The sequence below is a fragment of the Rhizoctonia solani genome, chromosome 14 (assembly GCF_016906535.1).
Source record: "Rhizoctonia solani chromosome 14, complete sequence".
Lineage (NCBI taxonomy): Eukaryota > Fungi > Basidiomycota > Agaricomycetes > Cantharellales > Ceratobasidiaceae > Rhizoctonia > Rhizoctonia solani.
The window spans coordinates 1480087-1505170 of NC_057383.1; the positions used below are offsets into that span (position 1 = coordinate 1480087).

General features: G+C 48.5%; 8 protein-coding genes across 8 annotated transcripts; 6 read left to right on the top strand and 2 right to left on the bottom strand.

Moving 5' to 3' along the window:
• Positions 1–824: 824 nt before the first annotated feature.
• RhiXN_11081 (Fungal Zn(2)-Cys(6) binuclear cluster domain) lies at positions 825–2076 on the top strand (the record flags this gene model as incomplete). The annotated part of the gene is made up of 4 exons (XM_043330896.1): positions 825–886; positions 939–957; positions 1007–1712; positions 1766–2076. The coding sequence occupies 4 exons, from the start codon at positions 825–827 to the stop codon at positions 2074–2076; spliced, it is 1098 nt and encodes a 365-aa protein (XP_043186241.1).
• Positions 2077–2170: 94 nt separating this feature from the next.
• On the top strand, positions 2171–2725 carry RhiXN_11082 (Fungal specific transcription factor domain; the record flags this gene model as incomplete). Its single annotated transcript, XM_043330897.1, has 1 exon — positions 2171–2725. The coding sequence occupies one exon, from the start codon at positions 2171–2173 to the stop codon at positions 2723–2725; it is 555 nt and encodes a 184-aa protein (XP_043186242.1).
• Positions 2726–3626: 901 nt separating this feature from the next.
• Positions 3627–10954, bottom strand: RhiXN_11083 (ICE-like protease (caspase) p20 domain protein; the record flags this gene model as incomplete). Its single annotated transcript, XM_043330898.1, has 16 exons — positions 3627–4614; positions 4679–5258; positions 5315–5534; positions 5585–5839; positions 5893–6498; positions 6605–7399; positions 7455–7643; positions 7701–7779; positions 7847–7913; positions 8616–8837; positions 8900–9236; positions 10079–10210; positions 10263–10334; positions 10387–10705; positions 10768–10839; positions 10890–10954. The coding sequence occupies 16 exons, from the start codon at positions 10952–10954 to the stop codon at positions 3627–3629; spliced, it is 4998 nt and encodes a 1665-aa protein (XP_043186243.1).
• A 1080-nt stretch (positions 10955–12034) lies between these two features.
• On the top strand, positions 12035–14535 carry RhiXN_11084 (ICE-like protease (caspase) p20 domain protein; the record flags this gene model as incomplete). The annotated part of the gene is made up of 8 exons (XM_043330899.1): positions 12035–12060; positions 12123–12248; positions 12309–12616; positions 12666–12751; positions 12802–12835; positions 12870–13191; positions 13246–14156; positions 14216–14535. The coding sequence occupies 8 exons, from the start codon at positions 12035–12037 to the stop codon at positions 14533–14535; spliced, it is 2133 nt and encodes a 710-aa protein (XP_043186244.1).
• A 1024-nt stretch (positions 14536–15559) lies between these two features.
• RhiXN_11085 (ICE-like protease (caspase) p20 domain protein) lies at positions 15560–17756 on the top strand (the record flags this gene model as incomplete). The annotated part of the gene is made up of 6 exons (XM_043330900.1): positions 15560–16078; positions 16134–16333; positions 16842–16990; positions 17053–17342; positions 17399–17468; positions 17524–17756. The coding sequence occupies 6 exons, from the start codon at positions 15560–15562 to the stop codon at positions 17754–17756; spliced, it is 1461 nt and encodes a 486-aa protein (XP_043186245.1).
• A 940-nt stretch (positions 17757–18696) lies between these two features.
• RhiXN_11086 (ICE-like protease (caspase) p20 domain protein) lies at positions 18697–19359 on the top strand (the record flags this gene model as incomplete). Its single annotated transcript, XM_043330901.1, has 3 exons — positions 18697–18739; positions 18876–19237; positions 19297–19359. 3 exons carry the CDS (start codon positions 18697–18699, stop codon positions 19357–19359), a joined length of 468 nt encoding a protein of 155 aa, XP_043186246.1.
• A 165-nt stretch (positions 19360–19524) lies between these two features.
• Positions 19525–20903, top strand: RhiXN_11087 (mycorrhiza-upregulated peptidase C14; the record flags this gene model as incomplete). The annotated part of the gene is made up of 4 exons (XM_043330902.1): positions 19525–19640; positions 19697–20139; positions 20196–20606; positions 20674–20903. 4 exons carry the CDS (start codon positions 19525–19527, stop codon positions 20901–20903), a joined length of 1200 nt encoding a protein of 399 aa, XP_043186247.1.
• Positions 20904–21272: 369 nt separating this feature from the next.
• RhiXN_11088 (ICE-like protease (caspase) p20 domain protein) lies at positions 21273–23573 on the bottom strand (the record flags this gene model as incomplete). Its single annotated transcript, XM_043330903.1, has 7 exons — positions 21273–21596; positions 21645–21677; positions 21719–22167; positions 22212–22519; positions 22578–22942; positions 23006–23447; positions 23518–23573. The coding sequence occupies 7 exons, from the start codon at positions 23571–23573 to the stop codon at positions 21273–21275; spliced, it is 1977 nt and encodes a 658-aa protein (XP_043186248.1).
• Positions 23574–25084: the final 1511 nt, after the last annotated feature.

The window sequence follows — 25084 nt, forward strand, 5'->3', positions numbered from 1 at the left end:
CATCACTTGGTTCAGAAGAGATGTTATTTGTACTCGCTCGAAGAATCAAGTTAGGACCTGTCTTATTGAGAATCGCTAATCAACAATACCGTACATCTGACTAGAGTTAGCTTCCCGATGTGGCCAATATAATGTTTCATACTTTACGGCATACGCCCGGTCCAACTGATTGAATACGTTATAATCAATTGGAAGTACCAGGCTTTGAGCGAATGATGGTTGAAAACGGAATGCACACACGTGCCCTAGATGTGGTTCATGGCAATGTGGATCTCTTCTCAATCGATACATCGATCGAAAGTCCAAAGAGACCTTGTCTAAAATCATCGCTATGCATATCTAAGGCCATATACCATAGTTGTACTACGTGTGCCAACCAAGCCAGGCCCACAGCCTTGGGTGACCTGCTAGCTCGTCTTATTTGGATGATCGGGGAATTCCGCAGTCATGTATTATTTCAATTTCGAAGAAAATCGTAGCCTGTCATCTTCATCCCTTGGCGAGCAACTGCTCGCTTTTAATCTTTAGATGGTGTGCGCTATCTCATTGTACGAGACGGGCAGGTTATGTTCACTTTCTGACTCTGGTGCAAGGTACCGAGGCATGGGAAACTTCGGCTTCTACTTACCAAATCTGTTATAGTTGAGTTGGACCCCGGTCCGATTGGGATATGAGGGATCACTGGGACATCAAAATTCAGGTGCCCCTCCCTTCGCTACACCGTGTGGCTGGTACGTGCGTGGTTTCCCTTGACAATGTCAAAACGCTCAAAACTGTAGGTTATATACGGATATCGCAACTGGATTGATTGAAGTCTCGCCACGATGCCCAGCGGGTACACGGTAACGAATAGATCCACCACCGGGTGCTACACTTGTAAACGCAGGTGAGAAGGGTTATTCGAGCATTTTGTCCGCGTACTCATAACAATTGAATAGGAAAAAGAAATGCGATGAGGTCAGTGATTTGTTTCTTCTTGTGCGCCATGTTACTGATGGTATTGCAGCGACAACCAACTTGCCTAAGGTGCGAGAAGGCCGGAAAGGAATGTGAAGGATATGCTCCACTGGAGAATCCTGATAGCAGGGGGCTAATGCGACGAACGAGACTGGCGCCTTCTCACGGGATCGGGAAAGCAAATGGATTGACCAAAGGACTCGAAAACAGGCCAGGCTCTTCATCGCGCAGCACCACGAGCGTGCCGCCCGCTCCTCACATTGTTTCTCACGAACATCCGTACCAAGCCTATCCGCATCCTCAGACTGATGCTGGGGATCCCTACAGGTCCACCAATGTGCCGTATATCGATCAGCGCCGCATTTCCTTGCAGGATTCTCCATCACCGCCGTCCTCATCTTCGTCGTTTGACCCAGTTCAGTATTATCCACCCGCAAATCCACCACCTAGGGTTCGCCCCTATCCTCAATCCTTGGTAGTCTCGAGTCGTCAGGGGTCCAATCAATATCAGGGCTTGTACCGGCCAGCCCCTCCGGGATCTTACAGGCCCCAACCGATCCAAACCGGCAAGGCCGGCGTGGTATACGGCCCATTTTGGCCTTCAAGTCCAACCACCTCGTCAGATGGGGATGAAAGATCTGCGCACCCTGAAGAGGAAGACCCAGAAAGTGCAAAAATCAATCAAGTTATGTGTACCACCCCGGTTTTAGACGCTAACACACGCAGCAATGCGTTGGCGTTTGTGTTACAATGTTGTAAGTCTAGAAAATATTTTATTGGTGTATTAAGGGTAGTAATTATCTCCAAGATGCCCGATGGGTCAATTTTGTCGTATTTGATCCTCTATGGGTTGTTGGCGCGATGAAGGAGAACGTCATCAAACAATTCTCAAACTCCGAAGCAGCACGGTCCCGCATTATCCTAGTCGCTAATATATTGGGGGTGTTGGGTAAATCCCCGGGGAACACTCCGAGGAGTACATCGATTGTCGAGACATTGACTACCGAGGCACATGGTATTATCAATCGCTTTAAACAGAGGACACCTACTCCTGAGCGCGAAGTTGATATGGCCAATGCATCAAAAGCCTTGGATCTCATGATGGAGGCAAGTAAATAGATATTCTTTGGTTCTTTCCTCTATTAACAATACTGAAACGTAGATGATTCTTATAAAGCGTTTCGCTAGTCCGTTGGCTACCGTACTTGAACTGATGGAAGTCGCGGCCCCTGTGTTTCGACGAGCGTGTCCTGATTCCCCGGAGCAGCTGGTAAACCTTCCAAACGTACTCTTGTCGGGAAACGTCAACCTTCAGAACTTTGTTGTCATTGATATCCTCCTGAGTGTGACCATGGCTCGACCCATGCTCTTCAAATACGACACTACCTACACTCCCAATACTTTCCATCGGTTGATGGATGGTGAATGCGGGTTTGAGTGGCTTTACGGTATTCCAGACCAGTTCATTGTCTTGTTTGCTTGGATCAATAGCCTCGCAGAGGACTATGGTCCCAATGTCGACCCTCAGCACATTGCTCGAATCGAAGACCAGATACGCGACGCAAAAACCAAGTCGTCTGCCTCTCCGTCCTCTGATCCAATACGGGCAATTAGAAGAATAGCCGTGCAGGAATGTTGGAGACAGACTATGTATGCGTATCTATACCTGGTAAGGCGGGTTTCCCCCACGCTGGTCAACTTCCGAGTGCTCATTGCCTTCACCACCAGGTTTTGTGTGGAGCGTGTGCCGATGACCCTCGAATCATGAAGGCCGTTAGGTCATTTATACGATTAGTTGATGGTGTTGAACCTGGTCGTAATCCAGATTTCTTTTTATTTATCCCGATTATAACGGTAGGCTATCTTTCAGTACAAAGTAACCTGCCAGTTTACTTAGACCGTATGCTGTGTAGATCGGGGCGTTCGTGCAGAGAGATCAGGATCGAGAGGTAATACGTCGAAGATTGCTTGGCCTCCGAGAGTGTTCCATTACTGGCGTTGCGGGCAACGTTTGTCTTCGTGCCCTAACTCACGTTTGGAGTCAAGCGGATGTAGGGCAACGAGCACCGGGATGGGGTGACCTTTCGGCTGCATATTATAGCCTGATTCGAGTTTAGAGGAATCGAATGGTTGGTGGGCGCCTGAGGGGACATCCTGCTCGTCCTTAGGAAGGCGTTATTTTCTAATTTGGATTGTATTCTATTATATATGTATTAGATATATCATCCCATTAATTGTGTAGCTTTTCAGCTGGACTAGATTCCCGGATCATTTGTCGTGGAACTAAAGGGGTTCAGCCGAGCCAGCGTGCCGTAGCTCAAGTTCGCCAAGCTTCAGCCAAGTCGCGATGTTCATCCACACGGACTGGTACTGGGATTCGGGCAGGAAGTACTTCCACTGTCCGAGTCTTCCTTGGCCTACAAGCTTATTCACGGTCGAATAACACAGTGCATCCGGTATCTTACAAGAACTCCATTGTCTGAAATATCGCTAGCATACAGTCTCAAGAAACGCCTTATGGGCTAGCATATCCAAGAAATCATATAGCGGGTCGTGATGTCATGGGTCGTGATTATAAAAGTGACAATGGAAAAGGAAAAAAAAAGGGTAAGACCATAAATAAGAAACTTGCCCACAGAATAGGATTAGGGTAGGTTGAGAATAATAGATTACTTGCGGGCTCGGGTGCGCAGGGCACGAGTAGTGGCGGAGGTGGTGGCGGGCTCGGTCTTGGATGCGGTTTTGGTTGGGGCTGGAAGTTTGCTGACTGTCGCGGACACCTTCCGAGTCGTCTTGGTAGGCAATCCACTAGCTTTGACCTTGGTCTCGGTCTCGGCCTCTGGCACATCCACCGCAGCATTTTCCTTGTTTTCGTCGACATCTTTAGATGCGACTCGCTTGGTGGTGGTACGCTTATCCTTGGAAGTATCCGACTCCGTTGTCCGTGTACGGCTGCGGGTAGCTGGGATAGACTCATCGTCATCCGGTTCGACTTTGACTGTTGTCACCTTGGCTCTTGTGGAGCGCTTTGTGGGAGACTCTGGCAAAGGAATGGTATCCATTGGATCCTTGTCATCACCTGCTTCGGTTGTAGGGGTAGTGGGGCGCGCCGAAGAAGTGGCGTCTTTGCGACGCGTCGGGGCTGCTGCTTTAGCCCGAGTGGTACGAGTAGCGGGCTTGGCCTCTTCCTCGATGGCGGGAGCAGCCGCGGCCGCTCGCCCTCTCCGCGTGGCGGGCTTATCGTCAATGCTCATAGATGAAGCGGTACGAGTGAGTGGCTTGGTATCGTCCGTGGTATGGCTTGCACCTGATGCAGTTCGCGTGACCCGTTTGGTTGGGGCCTTGAGTCTGGATGCGGTTGATTCAGGTTCATCCTTGGCCTCCGCATCTGCCTCGGTTTTCGGAGCCTTGGCTCGACGAGGAAGAACGACAGAAACTGTTGCAGCGGGTACGGCCTTGCGAGTAGCAGCTTTAGGCGCCGGAGCCTCAGGTTCTTCAGTGGGCGTCTTGATGCGGGAAGGCAATTTTGACGGTTCCCGCAAGGTACGAGATGCGATCCGGGATACAGTGAGGCACCCTTGGCTGCCGTCACATCCGTCTTTGCACGGGTGTCGGCGGAACGCGTCCGGGCCACCTCGGGAACCTTGGATGTCGTAGCTTGAGAAGATTTGCACGAGCCATGGTAGAAGTGGCGATCTTTGATCGAACAGGGTCAGCTGACTTGGTTCGCAAACGAGAGGGTTTATCCTGCGCAGGTAGCTCTGCCTCGAGTTCAGCTTCAGGCCCAAACAATTGAACCATGCCATCCAGGCCAGCTGGGGTTTGAGTACCAAGGCCTTTGACTTCCTCGGCCCGGAACAAGGAGCGGATACCCTTGAGCGCAGGCGTCGATGGGCCAGCAGCAGGCAACACAGCTGGCACCTTGGTGCCTTCCGGAATAGTCTCCTCTTCCACGTGTTCGTCGAAAGCCTTCTGTTCTGTTTCAGTGTCACTTTGCTCCTGGACATCGTTTTGTTCGTCGTCAAACCCGTCATGATCGGACCCGTCCTCGGAATCTGTGACCTCTTCGCCCTCTTCATCAACCGACAACTCAGCCTCGGTTTCTGCTTCGTCTTCCAGTTCTTCGAGTTCATGCTCGGCCTCTTCGAGTTCCTGTTTGATATCGTCTGGTTCAAGCGCGGCAACAAGTTCCTCCGAGTCCTCAAGTTTTATATCCCCAGTGACAGCCTCTCCGAACAACGGACCGATCGGCTTTTCTTCGCGAGATGCACGACTCATGCTCTGACGACGCATATAATCAACTTTCTTTCGGAGAGTGCTGAGAACAGATTCGGCAGGGGTTCCTCTTCATCAGAACTGTCAATCGCAACTTGGTAATCCGAAGCTTTAGCGAGGGTCGAGGCATGTTGGGGCGTTCCGACAGGAGCTCCGAGTGCATCGCCAGCCAGGGTCGTGCGGCGGTCATTAGGGTCGAGGGGCTCAGATATAGCGAGGTGGGGGGCAACAGATTGGCGGCGAGTGGGTAGTTGACGGGGTCCAGCTGCTAGAACAGCAAGTGCGGATTGACGGCGTGCGGCCTAGATCCTAGTTCAGAAAACTCCCTCAGGGGGGAATGGTTGAAACACACCTTTTCCTCGGCATCCAATTCAGGTATATGTTTCAAGTCCGAGAGAACCGGTTCATCTTCGACAATCGGGTCTTCTAGCATATCGTGATCCTCTTCCTCTTCGCTATCAGCCTCTGCCTTGACCACTGGGACTCGGCTAGGCAGCCAGTTAAGATCATTGACTTCTCCAGATTCAGCTCCAAGCGCAACAGACTTGCGTCCGACAGGGGCACGGGCAAAGTTCGGCCGAGAGACCTGAGGGGTCATGAAGGCATTCTGAGATCATAGTCAGCTCGAGTTATACGCAATATCAGTTGGGAAATACTTACAAGACGACGAGGTTGGGTGGGGGTCTCCTCAAGCTTTATGGTAGCTCCTGCGGGCTCCCCGTTATGAACCGGGTTCGAGTCGTCGTCAACGGGTGTTTGGATACGATCGGAAGGTGAAACTTGGCCTTGGTCTTCACCTTCATCTTCGTCCTCGTCCTCTGAATCACTGAAATGAAGTGGTGGCTCCTCTTCTGAGGGTTCGACCTTCACCCTGGGAGCATTTCTCCGTTGATCAACAATGTCAACCTCTTCCGAGTCCTCAGTTGAAGCACTGTCAGAGGGAGTTTTAAGCAAGTTGGGCAATAAGTTGCCCAGGACGGAAAGAGATTCTCGGATACGCGATCCAATGGGAGTAGACTCTTGCTCTTGACCCTGGTTTATTTCAGAAATGTCACTTTCGACCGAGATATCGCCTTCAGATTGATCAGCAGCTTGGTTGAAAGAGTGTTCAGAGTCGTCGCTGAAGGAGCCATTGGCGGGATGAGCTCCTGATCGAAGGGGGGAAACAACGGATTCGACAGCGTCTTCTTCATCGGCATCCGGGTCCTGCACAGTCAAGTGATCGACATCCGACGCAAGGCGTACATCGACGTTAGCATCACCGACCTATTTTCAGATATGGTGTTAAAAGGATAGGTAGGAAAGGCGGGGAAGCCATGTGGAAAGAAACACAGCCACATCTCCCAGTTGAGAAATAAATTTCAGCACTCACCATGAGGTTGAGATCCGACTCTGGTTCCTCGGCAAATTCGGGCTCGATATCATCCATGTCAATATCGGCATCTTCGTCAAAGATTGGGGCCTCGCGTGCCTGGAATTGATTCAACCGTTCACGCTCCACTAGTTGACGCTGAGCAGAACGGAGCAGAACAGCTTTGTGTAAGGAGAAACGAGCCTTGCGAGCGGGTGTGCGAGCAGGTTGAGAGGTGTTGTTCGAAGCTGGGGAGGATGAAGGTGCGGGAGCGGAGGCGGCGCTTCGCTGAAGATTCGGTCGTTTTGGCGCGTAGGATGAGCTCGGAGTATTAGCGGAAAGCGAGCGCTGAACAGCCGGCGCCGGAGACGCAGATGAGGAAGCCTTGTCATGTTGTGAGGCAGGAGAGCGCCCCAGGTCAAAGGGATTTGCATTTTCTTTGTCCCTAATAATTTCCTCATCATCTGAGAGGTCCTCTTCATCTGACTCTTCCCCAATCGCCTCTACTACAACCAAATCCTTCTCTTCTTCCAAGACAACCACGCTTTGAGCACCTCCAGGTCCGACTAGCGTGACCTCGCGCTCTTCGTCAGCGACGCTCAGAGTTTCATGACCCATATTAGCGGATGGAGCAGGGCGTGCAGGGGAGAAAGGTTTGATTGGACTTTGGAGTTGTTCAGCCAAGGTTTCTGAGCGTCGGCGGCGGTGTGACTTGGGAGTGGATGCATCGGCGGTAGGCTTCGATGGGGTGAACACTTGGGCAGACTGTATCATAGACAGCCTGAGAGTACGTTTGGGCTTGACGGTCATCGGTTCCTGACACATTTAATACGTAAATTTTGAATAGCCAGCAACAACGAAGATAACCTACCGCCATAGCTTTGATACGAAGTTCCTTGGAAGGGTACTCGAAGATGAAACGTTTTCGATAAATTTCAATCTGGGAGTTGTTCATGATTGGTATAGTCGTCTCAGACGACTCGCCATCGGCGTCGGGGTTTCGCCCAATATGGGACCCATCAACAATGACGCCATTGAGACCGTAAACAGAGAGAAAAGCCTGGGGGTATAGGGCGTATTAGCAAACATGAATGGGGCTCACAAGCAACTCTGGTACCTTGGCATTTTGGAAGAATAGTTTGCAGTGAAGTCCAGAAACCCAACCATAAAGCAGTCTGATATCGCAGTCATCATTCCTAAATATCATGAGAAAGTTTTGTTAACAATGCCTCGTGGTATGTACGGATATAGGATGGTACATACCGGCCAAAAGTGGTTTGCTCGCTATCGACAGGATAGGAATATGCGGGGCTATTGTTTTTGCGATTTACTATATGAAGGATACCATATTTACCCATAGATGAAGAGTGGGCCATAGTGAGTCGTACAAGTCGTTCCAGTCGTGGTGGTCGCTAGTCTTCCCCAATGAGCTCAGCCCGGGTGCGTGTTCAGCACGCGTTGTTTGCTTCTCGAGCTCGCGTGCGGGATCACATGATTCCTGGACCCCTTATCCTCGAGTGATATTATTTTAAATTACTTGCCACTTCAGCCTATTCTACGAGCCCTGCCTCGGGAGGGAAAGCGATTGAAAATTCTCGTTTTATTCGTCGCATTATTTGGCTTGCATGAGGCTATCGAATCTATATAAATCTGCAACTTAAGCGGCCGACAATCAAGCATCATGCACGATTGATAACTGGGCTACCCGGTGGTGTAGCTATATGATAAAGTACTGGTGTGAGACTTAAATTAAGCAATTAATGAAAGTTGACCAGAAAGAAACATCTTCAGCTCCAATTTTTGCTCGTTATTGTTAAGCTTAAGTACATACATTGGCATATGCATAAGTATATTCATTACATAGTAGTAGGCAATGTTGATCGATCAAGCTAGTGCTACAGTCTCATGTTAAGTGGGTTTCAACTATAAATATGCTAAGAGCTGTGCCCCCTCCGAAGGGCCACAGTCAGGCATTCAGTTCCCCATCTACTTTCAGATCCATCCAAGTCTTTAGATGCCCCTCGAGATTCACCAGGCTTCAGCTCAAATGCCGATTTTTGCTTGACGTGATCCAGTTCCAGAGGCTCTGTGGACCAAAACACCTTCATATATCCAACTTCCACCTGACCGCTCGAGGATATGTTGAATTTTACAGGGGCTCCCCCGTCGGCTCCGTCGCCGATCACTAGCTGACCTCCAGGAGCAAGATTTGGCGCGCCTTCACCATTTGCTACATTCTGCCCGAACATGTCCCCTATATTGTCATGAAAAATGTCAGCATATAGCCGTGGTAGGAAGGGTAAATAACAAGCCTACCGATAGAAAAATCGGCTGGGTCGAAGTAGAACATCCTGACATAGAGCGGCAAATTGATGTTGTTGTGAAGCTTGAGTCCATGCAAGGAGGTGGGATCTACCACTAGTTCGACTACGCTGGCTTCAGCATGTACATGTTCGGGCTCTTTGAGATACTTCCGACGGGCCCTGTCTCCTTCCCTGGTCGCGACTTTCACCATGCTCATCTCCAGGTTCTCATCCTGGTCGAGGTTCGTGTGTTGAAGGTACCATCTCCACTTTGCGGCAGCGAACAGCACCACCTCCACTTCCTCTCGAATTAAGGGCTTATGATGCTCCAGCTTCTCAACACCATATCTCTTGGATGCATTATCGTACCAATAAAAACGACCTCTGGCTCGGCTGTGTTTGTCGCAGTCTTGCCGGACGGCGGTCGTCGAACCTCAGGGCTACATCGGCGGCGCCCCGGTTGAGACTATCTTGTAGCCTATGCCACTCTCATCCATGCTACCTATACGCGATCTGAACCAGGGAATAGGAGCTTCTGGTCTTTGGACGATATCCATACTTTGAGCATTAGATCGTCCTTGGATCGTGCTGAATGAACCGCGCATATAGTTTGTTGCCGTTAATATTACCGACGGTAGATTCGAACCGCACAAGTTGCACTTGAGCCATAAGTTTCTCAACTTGAATCGGCCGATGACTCGGAGTTCTTGGTGGGGGACTTGTGCAGTTCCCAGGTAGATTTCAGAGTACACCTGACGCGGCTCCAGCCTGAGAACCCACGATCGTCTACGCGATCGTGTTCCACATCGATGAATGTTGCGTTGCGAGAGGTGACACATGAGTTGAAAAGAATCGGTCTTTATGTGTACCATAGCACTGTGGAGACTGTTCTCTGTACACGCAGTCAGACGACCATCAGATTGTTCGTTAGCTCTGAAGTGCCATGTTAATACTTACGAAGGCATACGAGAGACATCAGCAGGTTATGGCATGTAATGTTATCAACACCATGGACTTCGCATTTTCTTCAGCAGCTCAGAGGTGAACAAGCCATGCCCGCCTTCTTCGATCGCTTTCTGATGAGCTCCGCAAGCTGCAAAGTAAATATGCGAGCTCTGGTCTGCATTCAGCAACAGCTCCGCATCACGGTGTTTCTTGATCGATAGGAATGACTGAATGTCCATCACGTTACAAGTTCATCGTCTATATCGGCTGGATCTGGTGCTGACTTCCGCGCTTCGTACATTCGATCTCGTTTTGTCGGCTTCAGTGATGCCTCATCACGATTACCCGAGGCGGAGTGACACGAATCAAATATCACGATCTATTCAAGCAGTTAGCTAGAGCGCAATAAATAATTCAAGATTATAACTTACGATGTTATCACCTTTTTCAGCAGCAAGCTTGTTGAGCAATTGGGCAATTGTCTTGTCGGGAATGCAATTGGTCTTGACCGTGGTGGTTCCGGGAGTCCTCTCCATAGTCATATGGGAATATCACTTGGATCTTCTTCGCTCCATATCTCTCCTTCCATTCTTGGTTTGCTTCCGCTAGGCCACCATGCCCGGCGTAGTAAATCAGAATCGGGTCACCGCGATTAATGTGGGGGTTACTCCAGAGGTTCTGGAACTCGTCGATAATACGTTTCCTTGTCGCATGTTCGTTCCGGAGATTGACAATATGGTCGGAGGGGACGCCGAGGTCAGCCATCAGAAAGTTGGAGACGTCGTCTGCGTCACTGACGGCTCCCTTCAGAGCTTTCAGAGATGAATATTCATCTATTCCAATAGTGAGAGCATATAGTCTCAGAGGTGATTTTCTGAAGAAGAGTTTAGCGCATCGAATATCGAATAGGGGGATAGATGAGCCTGACCTCTGTACGTGGTGCTTATTCCTCCTGTATCGGGGCTCGAGGTATGGAGTAGTGCATTCTCTTTGGCTGATCCAGGCTTCCTAGTCGCAAACTCAGATATCGATTCCCAATAGTAATTAATAATATATACCTTTTGCTCCGTAGTTTACCTTGCAGGTATCGTTTCAGTGATTGAATAGAGAGAAGGGAAGGCATTCGAATAAAGGATACGAAGGGTATCTATAGGTGTAATACAGTATTTGACCGAGAAGTCAAACCAAAAATCTTTGGGTCAAGTGAGTACGGCAGGTCGATATGCGGGCTTAGATTTGGGGTTAGAGACATTTATAAGTATCAATTGCACAGCACGTCCCGGCATCAACTTGTACAAACAGGCGCCAAGGTTTGCAACGTTTTGGCGTCAAACACCGCGAGACCATGAGTTCCTTATCCCGCCCCGCATTCGACCCAACAGCCTATGGGAAATGGATGAGCATATCATAGGTATGTCCCCTATTCTGATATGTACTTGGCTTCCCTCCAGTTTCGCCGTCCTATAATGGTATGGTTTATTTATTTGCCGTTCCAAATTCTGTATAGCTGTGTATCATAGTGATCCGAACGAGTTCACAGTATCATATGGCCCTTATCATCGTCATAAGCAGTGTTGGTCATATGATTCTAATGCCTCCGAGAATAGCAAGTCAGCATCCCGAGTTCTTGGAGTTCGAGATGCGCTTGTATCCCTATAGGTATTTTATAGACCACACCAAGAAGGATACCGTCGGCGGGTGAAAGGGAGATCAGCTAGAATACATGACGCCACAGCATACGTGTCCATAGTCCGTATATTTGGGTGCTTATTGTTCAATAGCTGCGCCCACTGATCATTATTTGTAAATAACACAGTACCAGCATGGGCTATTCAAGTGCGCGTTGAGAATGGCCGTCACATCGCAGAAATGCTGTGGTAACTCTTGGCATCTGAGGAACCTGCACATACATGCATAAAATGGCGCTGTGCCGGGGCCGTGCATGCGATGCCTTTCATCCAACTGAAAGCGCCGAAGATGCTCAAGTACAGATAAAACTCCTGTGAGTGGTTAGGGCCCCCAGAATCAGAACCACCCTTAGTCGATATCTGCGTACAGCCACATCTTCAATAATCGTGCTGATCGCGCCTGACTTACGGTAGGATCAATATCATCAGTCATCCCAGTTCCATAACTTATAATCTCACAAGACTTCTAATCTTTCCACCACTCCTATAGTTTTGTGCATCAAAGCTATTTGAACATGGCTTCAAACAAAGACTCAGAGAGGTAAGAAAGAAATTCCACTGAACTACCGAATACATCCTAGTTTAATCAATGGGGATCGACAGAAACTCCAAGGACGAGCAACCAGGAGGGCCATCAGCCTCGTCCTCTGCTGGCGCAACTTCCGGAGGAGAAGAACGTGATAGCCAAGTCACTTTTCAGCTGGATAACGGAACTACTGCAGTTGAAACGTAAGCTTAAGTTTATAACCTTCATAGTATAGCGCAGGGTAGCGCTGATCACGCATACAGAACAAGTAATCATACATCCAAACTTCACGCACTTATCATCGGTATCAACGATTATCCCAACCTTTCCAAGCTCAAAGGGGCAGTGGCAGATGCTGATGCATTTGCGGAATTCCTGCAGTCCGATCTCAAGGTCCCAGCACAGCAAATCGTTAATCTCCGCGATAACGCCGCGACTCGACAGGCCATTATAGATTCCATCATGCAACTTTGGAGCAACCCACACATAAACTACGGGGACCCGATTTTGATATATTATGCTGGCCATGGTGGTGCAAGGAGAGCAACAGAACAGTGGAAGAACGAAAAGGGTGCGCACGTGGTCCAGTCATATTTCCATTCGACTACGATGTCAAAGAGAATGTTCCTCGGAGCCGATTCTGTGCATCCCGACCGGACAATCGCTGGCTGCTGAACGAGCTTTCAATCAGAAAGGAGACAACATCGTAAGTAAAACGATATTTTCACTTGACATGGCTTCATAACATCTCAACAGACTGTGATCTTCGACTCGTGCCATTCTGCATCCGGTACACGAGATTTGATCACGACCGGCCGAAAAAGGGGGTCCTGGACAGGCGAAAGAGATCCGCCGAGGTCAAGCAGATATTCCTTGGGACATCGACAGCGATATCATCGATCCCAAGCTCGGCATAGTCCCACCACCCAAGAAGGACGACAAGCGCCATACTAATCTCCCATTGTGTGCTGACCAGACATCGCATGTGCACCTCGCAGCTTGCGGTTCGGAAGAAAAGGCTTATGAAGAAGATGGAAGAGGTGTGTTTACCGTGGCGCTACTGAAGAGTATACGAGCACATGGGGTGGACAAGCTCACGTACCACAATCTGGTAAAATCGCTGCCGAGCTTTTCCAGGCAAGTCATGTATGCAGATACTAGAGTTAGTGACCTGCTAATGGTCGATTGGTCTTGATTTAGTCAATCGCCCCATTGCTACGGCAAGCACAAAGACCGTGTACTGTTCGACTCGAGTGTTCCGTCGCGCAAGCACATTCTCATACCTGTGAAGCTTGATGCGGACAGTGACGATATACTACTAGAAGCTGGTGCCGCCTCTGGCGTTACCACAAAATCTGTATGGGAGATATACGACTCGATCTCGGCAGAAGTGCCTCTCGGTAGATTCCAGGCAGAGCCCCCTCGAGTGTGGACCACTGTACTACGACCCACAGTGGCAGACGGTGACAAGTTATGTCGAGAGCACATGGATAAAACCGTATCCGGAGGCGATACTGGGGCTCGTGCATATGCCAGGCAAGTCAGGACCGGGGTGGTAGATGAGCTTCGAGTCTACTTTACTCCTGCAGCCAAGCAGCGTATCTTTCCTCCCGACGAAAGCAATCAGACAACGTCCTACTCGGTTGGATCTGGGTTGCATGATGTGGGATATGTGGCTCACCCGGCAGAGGACAGCGCGGACCTAGTTGTCGACCTCAACCCCGAGTTTGATCGGGTGTTGTTCCGACTGTGCGACCGCCATGCTGAGAGCTATAAGGTTGCGACGCTCGAGAAGTGGGTACGTGTAGAGAGGACGGCTGTCGAGGAGGTACTATTTGCGGCAGCCAAGTGGAAGTGGCACCTGCAACGCAAGAACACGGATTCCGGCGACACAACCGACCTGGTGACAATGGAAATGGTCACTATGGGCGAACGCCAAGGCAGAGAGAGAAAGGTACTTGTGGAGGACCAACGAAAGAGTATCAACGAAGATGGAATAGTTGAATTCGACGTGAGAAAACAAGACCTGTATGGGATCAAGCTGACTAGTCAAGTCGAGCAACCCCTGCATATTCGAATGTTCTACTTCGACACCACCGATTTCTCAATATGTAAGTGTAACTTAAATATCTTGAGGCATTACCTATTAAATCACTTCATATGATCATAGCCGATATGTTCGGACATGCGGTTGGTAAAGACGCAATGGTAGGCGCCAAAGGAACGTTTACAATAGGAGATAACGCCAAAGGTGGCGCCCCCCTGCAATTCACGCTTAACCCTGATGAAAAGCTGGATTTGGGGTATATGAAGGTGTTCTGGTCGACGAAGCCACTGGAGATACATGGCATTGGACAGAGGCCAGTGTTTAACAGGAAGTCACGCCAATGGAGTCGGTTAAGGGGGTGTGGACATGATTTAGATGATGACATAGAATGGGGGACGGCGTTCTTGACACTAGTACAGCACTCAGCAGACGCAAAGAATTGATGGGCATACATGTACCTGAAGTTCATCTACGAAATGTAAATCATTCGGGTTGGTTCTACTGTACCAATTTTGGGAACAAGCTTTTGCAAATGTGTACAAAAAAGAGCATGTGACAGCGGAGCGAGTTTACAGTCCGGGAAAGTATCCCATACTCCCGTACCTAATTAGGGTTGACCAAAAAATATGGTGGTGGATTGGTATAGTGATATGTCTCCCACACGGGAGGCACTTTCGCATTGAATAGCGGTTGAGGCCATTCCATAGACCCCCATGTTTCGTCTACAAGGCCTTGGTAACGTGTATCACCACCACCTCTCCCTTGAGACTGTCTCGTGTCGTTATGTTAAATTTACGGATCGTATAGCACGCTTCGAATAAGGCATGAGGAGTTTCTCGTACTTGAGTAACGAACTTCTCAAACTATCTACCCATCCATGGCGATATCTTAGAGGATAAATGCTAAATACATGCAGACAAAAAACGGGGAGCCTTGCTAGCAGCCTGAGCTCGCTAAATTTAAGAGTCTGTCTTCTCAAGTTATTTTACCAACAAACCCTCATGTACCAAGACTAGACAATGTGTCGGGTCGTTATTCCGAGTATAACTAATATACCTGGAAGCGTCCAATTCTCCCAGACTCTTTTTGGAGCTTTTCGCCGCAAGCACACAGATTGATCTCGTACAGAGTTACAAAATTAACTAACACACCAGTTGACTCACGCCTGCGGCGTGGTGAACTGCATTACTAGGGTCCATTCGTATATAATTGCCTGATACGCATAGTAGATCCCGAGCCCTCGCTTAAGGATGCAACTCGTCTATAGCTCACTGTCACTCGCCTTGATATCGTATGGTATCTATTACGGGGCTTTCTTTCTAAAAATACCCTACGCTCATATCTCAGCCAATTCGCGATCTACCTCCGGATGTACAAGCAGGTGCAATTATTTCTTCTAACGGAAACAAACATCATACACAAATGCAAAAAAACAGTATTAGCCGAAACATAACCGGCATAGACTGTATGGTAGAGCCCCTTGCAATCGCAGAAACCAAAGAACTTGGATTGTCATTCGATAGTGCCATTTTGGCAAGCAATTCTACAGACATCGATAACAACAACTCGTTTTACGCCCTAGTCATCGGCATCAATGATTATCCGAATCTCGATCGACTCTCAGGAGCCATTGCGGACGCAGATAGAGTGGTTAAATTCTTGTCTACCAATCTCCAAGTTCCTTTAGACCACATAATCAATCTTCGAAACGAGGAGGCATCTCGAGCTGCCATAATTCAGGGCTTCTTTAAACTCCGCGACGACCCACGTATCGTCAAAGGAGATCCCATATTCATATACTATGCTGGACATGGGGGATCATGGAGAGAAAAACGGAACAGTGGTGCGGCGAACGAAGTCCAGGTTATCTTTCCGTATGATTATGGTGACCAAGAAATGGAGTCTGACCGCCTCATCAACTGCATTCCCGATCAGACAATCGCCACATTACTTAACAGTCTTTCCGAAGAGAAGGGGAATAATATAGTAAGCTCTTCAATCGCCGATCAAAATCTAACTATCTCTGACGTCAAGTCGCCAGACAGTTGTGTTTGACTCGTGTCATTCTGCATCAGGAAGCAGAGACGGATCTGGAGTGTTTCCCTCCATGCAGCCGCGCTGTGCCCGCTTCTACATGATATACCATGCGATCTTGATGACGACATACTCGGGGCAGCTCCTGCTCGTCGAAGAAAATCGCGTTCGGTGGAACCCATACTTTGCACTGATCAAGGATCTCATGTACTCCTAGCAGCGTGTGGCTCTAGGGAGAAAGCGTGGGAACAAGACCAACAGGGCCGGTTCACGACCGCACTGCTTGGGTCCTACAGTCGTGTCCCGTAGAGAAATTAACGTACCATAACTTAATTATCTCTTTACCAGATCTAATCAAGTAAGTCATTGTTTCATGGAGACCCTAGCTTATTGTCCACCATTGCTTTACTTTTGTAGTCAATCACCGCACTGTTATGGTGCCAATAAGTCTCGTGTAATCTTCAATTCACGTATCTCAAGCTCCCAAAACGCATACATACCCGTTACGTTTGAAAGGGAGCTCTGACTCTTGGGGCTGGAACTTCCTCTGGTATCACTTCCGGGTCAATTTGGGAGCTACACCTCTCCGTAGCATATGATTCGCAACCTTTCGGAAGGTTTACTGCTAAAGGTCCCCGAGTTTCGACCACCACATTGACCCCGTTCACAGAAGAAGACAAAAGATCGCTTGAATTAATATAGCCCAGAAATCTAGGCTTCAACTGCGTCTATATGCACGCCAGCTGAATGCTGGAACAGGCAACGAACTCAAAGTGTGGTTCTCGCCCCAGGCTGCAAGGATGCTTTTTCATGACAGTGATCGAGAGACCTCGCAAATTAGCATGCCTTCCAAGCACGAGGTCGGTACATTCATCATTCAAGGGAGGGTGCCGACCTCGAGGTAGAAATTCATAACATAGATTCAGCCCCAGAAAGTTTAGAAGTGGCGTTTTCGATATGTGATTCAATAGCCCAAGCACATGGTGTCTCAAAACTAGAGCAACGGAAACCCGCTCAAAGACGTAACGTCGAGTCGGTGCTATTTGCCGCCGCGAAATGGAACTGGCATCTCCGGCGTATCAATGAACAGCACATCAAGGAAGGCCGTCATTCAGTAATAGAAATGGGAATGTACAAAGTTGGCCAGAGCATTAGAGCTAACCGCCGGGAATTGTTCCAAGATCCCGAGTCTGTGCAGTTACATACGATGAAACAGGTACCGCTGCGCTGGTAGAATTCGTTGCGCGGAGTCGAGATCTGTACGGTATCAAGTTATCCAACAAAAGGAGCGTTCCACTCTATGTCAGTATGTTCTTCTTTGATGCAACAGACTTCTCCATTGGTAGGCCCATTTACCATTGATACCTACCATATAATGCGGCTCATATAGCCTATAGTGCACCTTTTTGGACATAGCGCGTCGAACGGCCAGGGTGATCCGGAGCTTCCTGCCGATGGAGAACTCTTTATTGGCGACGCTGTTGACGGTGGCTCTCCGCTCAAGTTCACTATTCCCCTTACAAAGAAGGTTGAAGTAGGGCACTTGAAGTCTTTTGGTCCACTGACCCACTCGAACTGGATCACGTTCCTCAACCATCGGCCTTTGATTCCAGGTCGAGCCGGGGGGTAACTAAGGTTTCCAAGCACAGAGTAATGAAAGATTGGGGAACCGTCTGTCTAACATTAGTTCAACACTCGCCCTCGGAAAGGTAATTTAATCGGATCTAGATGATCATATGCTTATAGTATGTCCTTTCTCGCAAATTGGCCTATATGCCATACGTATCATTCACTCGACTTCAGTATTATTACAATGCAGTATTCGTTTATTTATACACGCTAAGCGTTACTAGTGCTAGCATGACACCCCTTTGTACATCATCTCTAGAGCGTTAATTCGATTACTAAACACCAATGTATTAGAGTAGCCCACCTTCCTAGATACATATAACTTATTACCAATTATTACTATTCCGCTATTTATTTAACTACTAAAGACACAGGGGTGATAATGGTTTGGCCACTAACGTGGAAAACCCACCTTACCAAGCGCGGAGCCATCTGAGTGAGTGTCGAGTGAATCAGGTTGGTAGGATGCTCTATAGCCAAGCAACTGTACCGCTTTGCCCACGCACCCTGAAATATACCATCTTGAAGATGCGACGAGTCGGGGAGACTTACATGTACTGTAAAGTCAAACCCGAATGTGAGTATCCTACGGGTCATGATGGGCCATAATCCGGAGCCTGGTAATAATAGTAACTGATAGGCTGATTGGATATATCCAGATTGATACGAGAACATTCGGCCCCATCGGGTCATATCTGGATGAAAATCAGCTAGCGCTTTAGCAAGGTCTTTTTCAGATGATCGTCTTAAATAATCAGGACGAGACGGCAGCCTTCTACTCTCACAAGCACAGCTTCGGCGCGCCTCGGATGTACAATTTATAAGCTCAAGTACAACCACTGTCGCTCTCGCCCCGCTAATATAGTCCTTGTTATACGGCCAAGCAGTGCTCCATTTACATATTACCAGAACCCTATAGCTATAGTACTAGTACTCCACAAATGAATAATCCGGTGTGGGGGGACATCAGCCACCTTCACGAACGTAAGTGTATGCTAGCCACGAGACTTGGGTTGGTCTAACGCCCTGTCAAGCACCAGATGGCTAGGAGCAAGTCTTCATGCGCTAATAATCGGGATCGATAACTATCCCAAACTTATATCGCTTGCTGGGTCCATAGCTGATGCCCAGCAGATGGAGATGTTCCTTGTTTCTGATCTCAAGGTCCCCAAAGATCATATCATCTCTCTCTATGATCGATATGCATCTCGAAAAGCGATTATGAACGCATTTATGATGCTTCAGAAAGATCCACGGATCCACGAGGGAGATCCGATACTCATTTTCTTTGCCGGTCACGGGGGTCTAGCTGAAGCGGAACCGAAATGGAGGCAAAAGTATGGGTCCAGCAAGATTCAGGTCATATTTCCCTACGACTATGGCCTCCCTGTTAGCAATTCCAACAGCTCTGTGGATTGTATTCCAGACGTAACTATTGCTGAGTTACTAAACCAATTAGCCGCTGCGAAAGGCAACAACATTGTGGGTATCGTCCTGGCATACTCACTGAATTCCTCCCTTTCTAATGCCTTTATAGACAGTTATATTCGATTCGTGTCACTCCGCTTCAGGAACACGTGATGATCTGGAACGACCTGGTCTAAAGGCCGTAGTGCCGATGTACTATTTCCCATACCCGATGACATCGACGACGACATCCTCGCTCATTCATCACTCAGTACAAAAATAGGACGGAGCTCTGAGCTACTTTTATACTCAGACCAAGCATCTCATATTCATATTGCCGCGTGTGGCTCTAATCAAAAGGCATGGGAGACGAGGGGCGGGGATATTTTACTGCAGTACTTCTCGATACACTTCGAAAAAGCCGGGTAGATAATATCACTTACGAGAACTTGCTGAAAGCATTGCCGTTAATATCTTCGTGAGTTTAGCTATCGGTGTGGTCCATGAGTCGAACTCACTTGCACCCACCCTCAGGCAGTCTCCTCATTGCTATGGCCGAAACAAGAGTCGTATTCTATTCGACTCCCGCCTTGATGTACAAACTAGGGTCTTCATACCAGTCGTCTGTGACCTCGAGGATGATTCTTGGATCCTACAGTTGCAGGCTGGTGATGAATCAGGCGTAACCGAGGATTCGGTGTGGGATCTACATGAAACGGCAACAGAGGACTCTGTTCCACGCGCAAGAGTTGTTGCGGACTTTCCGGATATCGGGACTACGCTTTTGAGTCTCGGTAACAGGCAAGATGAAATGTGGCTAGATAAACTGGCGAGAGGGGCACCGAGACATACCAAAATACGGGTATATGCGCGGCACCTACATGCTGGACAGGATACTGTGCTGCGAGTATGGTGCCCCGTCCAGAGCCTTCGCGACCTGCTTCGCCCACATAATGCAGCATCAAATACGATTAATGGTACCATCCACGAAGTTGGATATGTAATGGAGCAGGATAGGATAGAGCCGATTTAGAGCTAGATTTCTACTCAAGAACGGCCAAACCGGAGGTCGTCTTTCGTTTGCGCAACCCAATTGCGGAGACGTATGGCATTTCGGAGCTCAAATATCGCAAGCCTGCGTCCAGAGAGGAGATAGAAACAGTGCTGTTTGCCGCCGCAAAATGGAGATGGCACCTCGAACGAACAAACCGGTATCCTCAGAACCGGTCACCTCAAATCGACCCCATGACGATGATGAGGATAGCCACGAGAGTGAGGGGGAAGCGAGAGTACCTCGATAAGCCCGTAACTATGCCAGCCCAGAGGGGGATGATCGAGTTTGTAGCAAGGGGAAATGATTTGTATGGCGTTGAGTTGATCAGTCGCTCAAAGTTACCACTATACATTAGAATGTTTTATTTCGACGCGACAGACTTCTCGATTGGTGAGCTGGTATTTTGTCAAGTGTATCATGCCTTTGACCTTTGACCCACTAACTTCTCTGATTTTAGGTGACATGTTTGGACAAACTGTTGCTAATGGTGCTGAGGATGCAACAATCCCTGTAGGTGGAAAGATAGTGATCGGGGATGGTCGAGATGGGGGTTCCCCGCTGAAGTTTGGTGTTTCGCCCGAAAGTAGGGCTGAACTTGGCTATCTGAAGGTTTTTTGGTCCACTATTCCGCTTGAAGTCAGCGATATGGCTCAGAAGTCGCCTTCAAAATGCGCCCTGGGTCTATAGGAAGAGCCGTTGGCCGAGCGGAGGTTCAGCCAACCCATGACTGGGGCACTATGTGTTTAGCATTGGTGATGAAAGCTGCATAGCTAGTTAATATCGAAAATATATTTTCTGGAATAGGGTGGGACAATGGCCCTCGAGCCAGTTCATTTCAAGCCATAATTATTTCAGTTATAGAATTTGTCGTGCCTTGGTATACGGACTGGATTTCATAAACACTATTGATACCGCATATATTTGCGCGGGTGTGATTCCATATTGTTCAGTAACCCCTCATTCTTCGCAAACACACTTAGCCTATCCCCCGGCCCATCAACCCTTGCCCCTCTCCCCGGACTCAAGCAAAGGTATTTTCGAGGAATGAAATTCCAATCAAGCGGCCCTCTGCACAAGACCTAGGAGTGCAGTTCCCCAATCTCTCCTGAACAAACCATAGCCGGATACTACTTCTCTCTCGGGTTCGGGTGAATCTGCAGGTTGGTCGAACGGCGAGTCCTGGCCAATGTATAACTCTAGCGAGTCCGTTGACCAGAACAGCTTGAAGTAACCTAGCTCCATTTTTACACCTGGTTCGAGCATAAAAATTATCTCGTCGCCCATATCGCGACCGATTATAATATAATTGCGTGCAGGCAGCTCGGGATCGGTGAGAGCGTTGCCTGAAACAGACCCTAGCAATGGATCTATATAGTAGGACTATATGAGCGAGATTTACCCGTTGTGAAAAACTCAGTCTTGACTCACAGATAGCAAAATTTGCGAGATTGAAGTAGAACCCTTTATATGCAGGGGTATATTCAAGCGATTGGTGACTTAACCCCATAGGGAATGTCCGGTTGGACCACCAAGTCCACGACCCCTGTTTCTGAGTCGAGGACTTCATACGAATCTTCTGGTGCATTCTTGTCGTCACCAAAATCATTTGCGTCTTCGTTTACCTCTGGGAGCTTTACCAACTCGATAGTGACTCTTTCCTTGGCGTTATCCGGCGCACGATGAAGATGCCAATGCCACTTGGCAGCGGCAAATAACACTTTTTCAACTTCCTTGCGCTGCGCAGGTTTGCGATACTTCAAGGTAGCTAGGCCGTGTTCCTCGGCCCGGGGGTCGTTTATACAAAAGGCAACTTTTCCTGAATCGTCGAGCTCGACAGTAATATCGGCACTATCGCGTTCCTCATGGGCAACATACCCCACTTCACTCCCGTTAAATCCAGGCTCGGTAGCTCCGCTGTCAGAGCCTGAAGACTCGAAAATAGCAGCTTTAGCTGCGGGCGAGAACCAGCCTTGAGTTCATTTCCTGGACCCTGACCGACTTGTCGTGCATACAGTCTCCCATCGGTCGGCTCCAACGGGGCCTGATCCTCGTTCTCAGGTTTCAGTTCGGTAACTGCCACCTTTGGAACTTGGGCATAAAATCTACCCAAGGAAGGAGCATCCTGCGTCGGGAAACCGTAGACCTCCCAGATGGATTGGAAGGTTACGCCCGATGCGGCTCCGGCTTGAAGAAGTAGTGAACCCCGCTCGAACTTTGCGGGAATAAATATAACACGCCGAGAGGGCACTCGAGAGTTGAAAATGTTGCGAGTAGTATGAGCCCCGTAACAATGTGGAGATTGTCTGTCCCAATAGAGTGAGTAACTCAAGCTAGCCATTGTTAGGACAGCATCCAACGCACCTTGGAAGATTAGGTAAAGAAATCATCAGGTCACGGTACGTGATTTTATCCACCCCATGCGCTCGAATGTTTTTCAACAACGCAACGGTAAAGGCGCCTCGACCCTTTTCTTCCCATGCCTTTTCTTCGTCTCCGCACGCTGCAAGATGAACATGGGAAGACTGGTTGGTGCAAAAAGGTATTCCAGTCGACGAATATCGCGTGGGCAGCTGAAAGTTAAAACTCGGTTTCGGTGCAAAAATGTCACTATCGATATCCTCTGGAATGTCCATAGTAACCTCGGCACTACGTGATTGCCTTGTTCCGTCGTCGGGAAAGCTTGTGCGAGTGGCCGAGGCAGAGTGGCAGCAATCAAAGATCACGGTCTGAGATGTCCATCGGTTGGCTGATATAGCGAGGATGATCAAGGGATGGGGCGAAACACTTACCAAGTTGTTCCCCTTTGCCGCCGCAATTTCATTCAACAGAACACCAATAGTCTTGTCCGGAATACAGTTGACGAGCTCCGTAGAGCCTGGAATTGGGAATTTATAATCCTGAGGGAAAATCACTTGAATTTTCCCTGCCCCGTACAGTCTCTTCTGCTGCCTGGAGGGCTGATATGAGCCACCATGTCCGGCGTAGAAGATCAAGATCGGGTCTCCATTTTTGATGCGCGGGTCATGTACGAGGCTTCGGAATCCTTGTAATATGTTCACGCGGGATGCCTGCTCGTTGCGCAAGTTGATAATATGATTCGGAGGCACTTTGAGATCAAAAGTCAAGAATTTGAATATTTCGTCCGCGTCGCTTGCTGCCCCGTCGAGAGGCGTGATGTGTTTATAGTTGTTGATACCAATAACGAGAGCATAGAGTTTTGGTTCTGAATGACTGGGGTTGGGTTGAATGCAGAATAAGTGTGTTATGCTCAGGGAGACGGTGTGTGAATATGTATACGTACTCTTCAATGACGATAGCCTTTTCTGTTGTTCCGGTTAATGGTGATTCAAATGACATGTTTGTTACGCTGGTTATCAATGTGCCGCCTCAAACAGAGTGTGTAACAGAATTCTCCTTCTACCTGTATACTCTCGCGAGGTAAGCTGGGTTTGAGCTCGGGTGCTTGGCAAAGATTCGTACCCCAGAATCTCTTATATAGTCGGTATTGGAAGAAACTGTGAGCAGTGAATACACGAATCTAGACCCAGACTATAAGATTTTCCCTTTTTGGATGGGGAAGGGGGGGGGGACAAAGGTAGTCCGATAGTACCGCAATGCTTGGGACTAGAGTGTGATTTATATGGTCGAACGACTGGCCTGATTTCGATTCTCCCAGAACACAGCAACCGCTCTATAGCGTCGGTGATGGTGAATGACCGCGGCAAATAAGACGCCCGATAGTAATCATAATTTAAATGTCTTCATAATCGATGAGCGCTAGTCCCAAGAAGACGCAAAAGCCCCGGTTCAGCTCAGGTAGAAAGTTCCAGAGGTAGCCAAGTTGAAATCGAAGTTCTGTCGAGATGAGCACAAGCACAACTAACTTGTGTGCTTTGGGGACAAGGTAATGCAGGCGTTACGAAAACCTCCAAAATCTCTGGAGGTTTTGGAGGTTTTGTCGAGGGGATTCCAGAGGATCTACAATAGGCAGGTGATCATGAGGAAATTGCAGGGATGCATAGCGACAGTGACGTAAGGCTTCAGTTGGATATGGCTGATATGAGTAGAAACCTTCTGTATTGTATCGCTGGTTGATATGGCCATCAATCTTGTCCAGAGCGCGAACTAAATCAACCATAAAATTAGAATATCTAGGTTTGGCTTAGCCATTTAACCCCTAACCGAGTCCGACTTTCGGCGCATATTTCGGAACTCGTTATCCCTACTTGATGCCTTAGGTGATCGTTTAGAACTCTGGGAGCGTAACGTAGTGGTGCCTGGTAACATCCGTGGATTCAATATGGCAATGTCCGCTAGCAGATTTATGGATACAAAAAGGAGATCTGTCAAACTTGTTCCTTATCCTAGGCCTTTGCAGGACTTGCCAGAGAATTTTGTTTATGTCTACTGGCACACAAGGTTACGTGGTCTGTATCTAGAGGGGTCTCGTAACTGGGGCCAGACACGAATTCCGTACACACTCGATTAGTCATATATAACTACTTCACACAGTTTTTCACTCTTTGTACTGGAGCAAAGATAATGAACGGGGTTGAGTTGTGGGCGGATCGCGGTCTTCCATATGGAGTCAAGGGTGGCGAGTGGGCTGTGAAGAAAGGTTTTGTTCAAATTCGAATAAAATATCAGCTCTTGGACAGAAACAGAGAAAAGCTCAAGTAACCATATTAGTATTTGCACCTTGAACACATCCAAACGGTTGCTCACGACGCAGCAAAAGATAATCGTCCGTTCCAAAGCTCAGTTCACGTGATCATGACGCAGAAATTCCCAAGCACTAGTGTTAGTCTTGGCTCCAGCCATAACGTCACATTTCTCCTTGTGTGCTTGGGAAACAAAATAAAGCCATG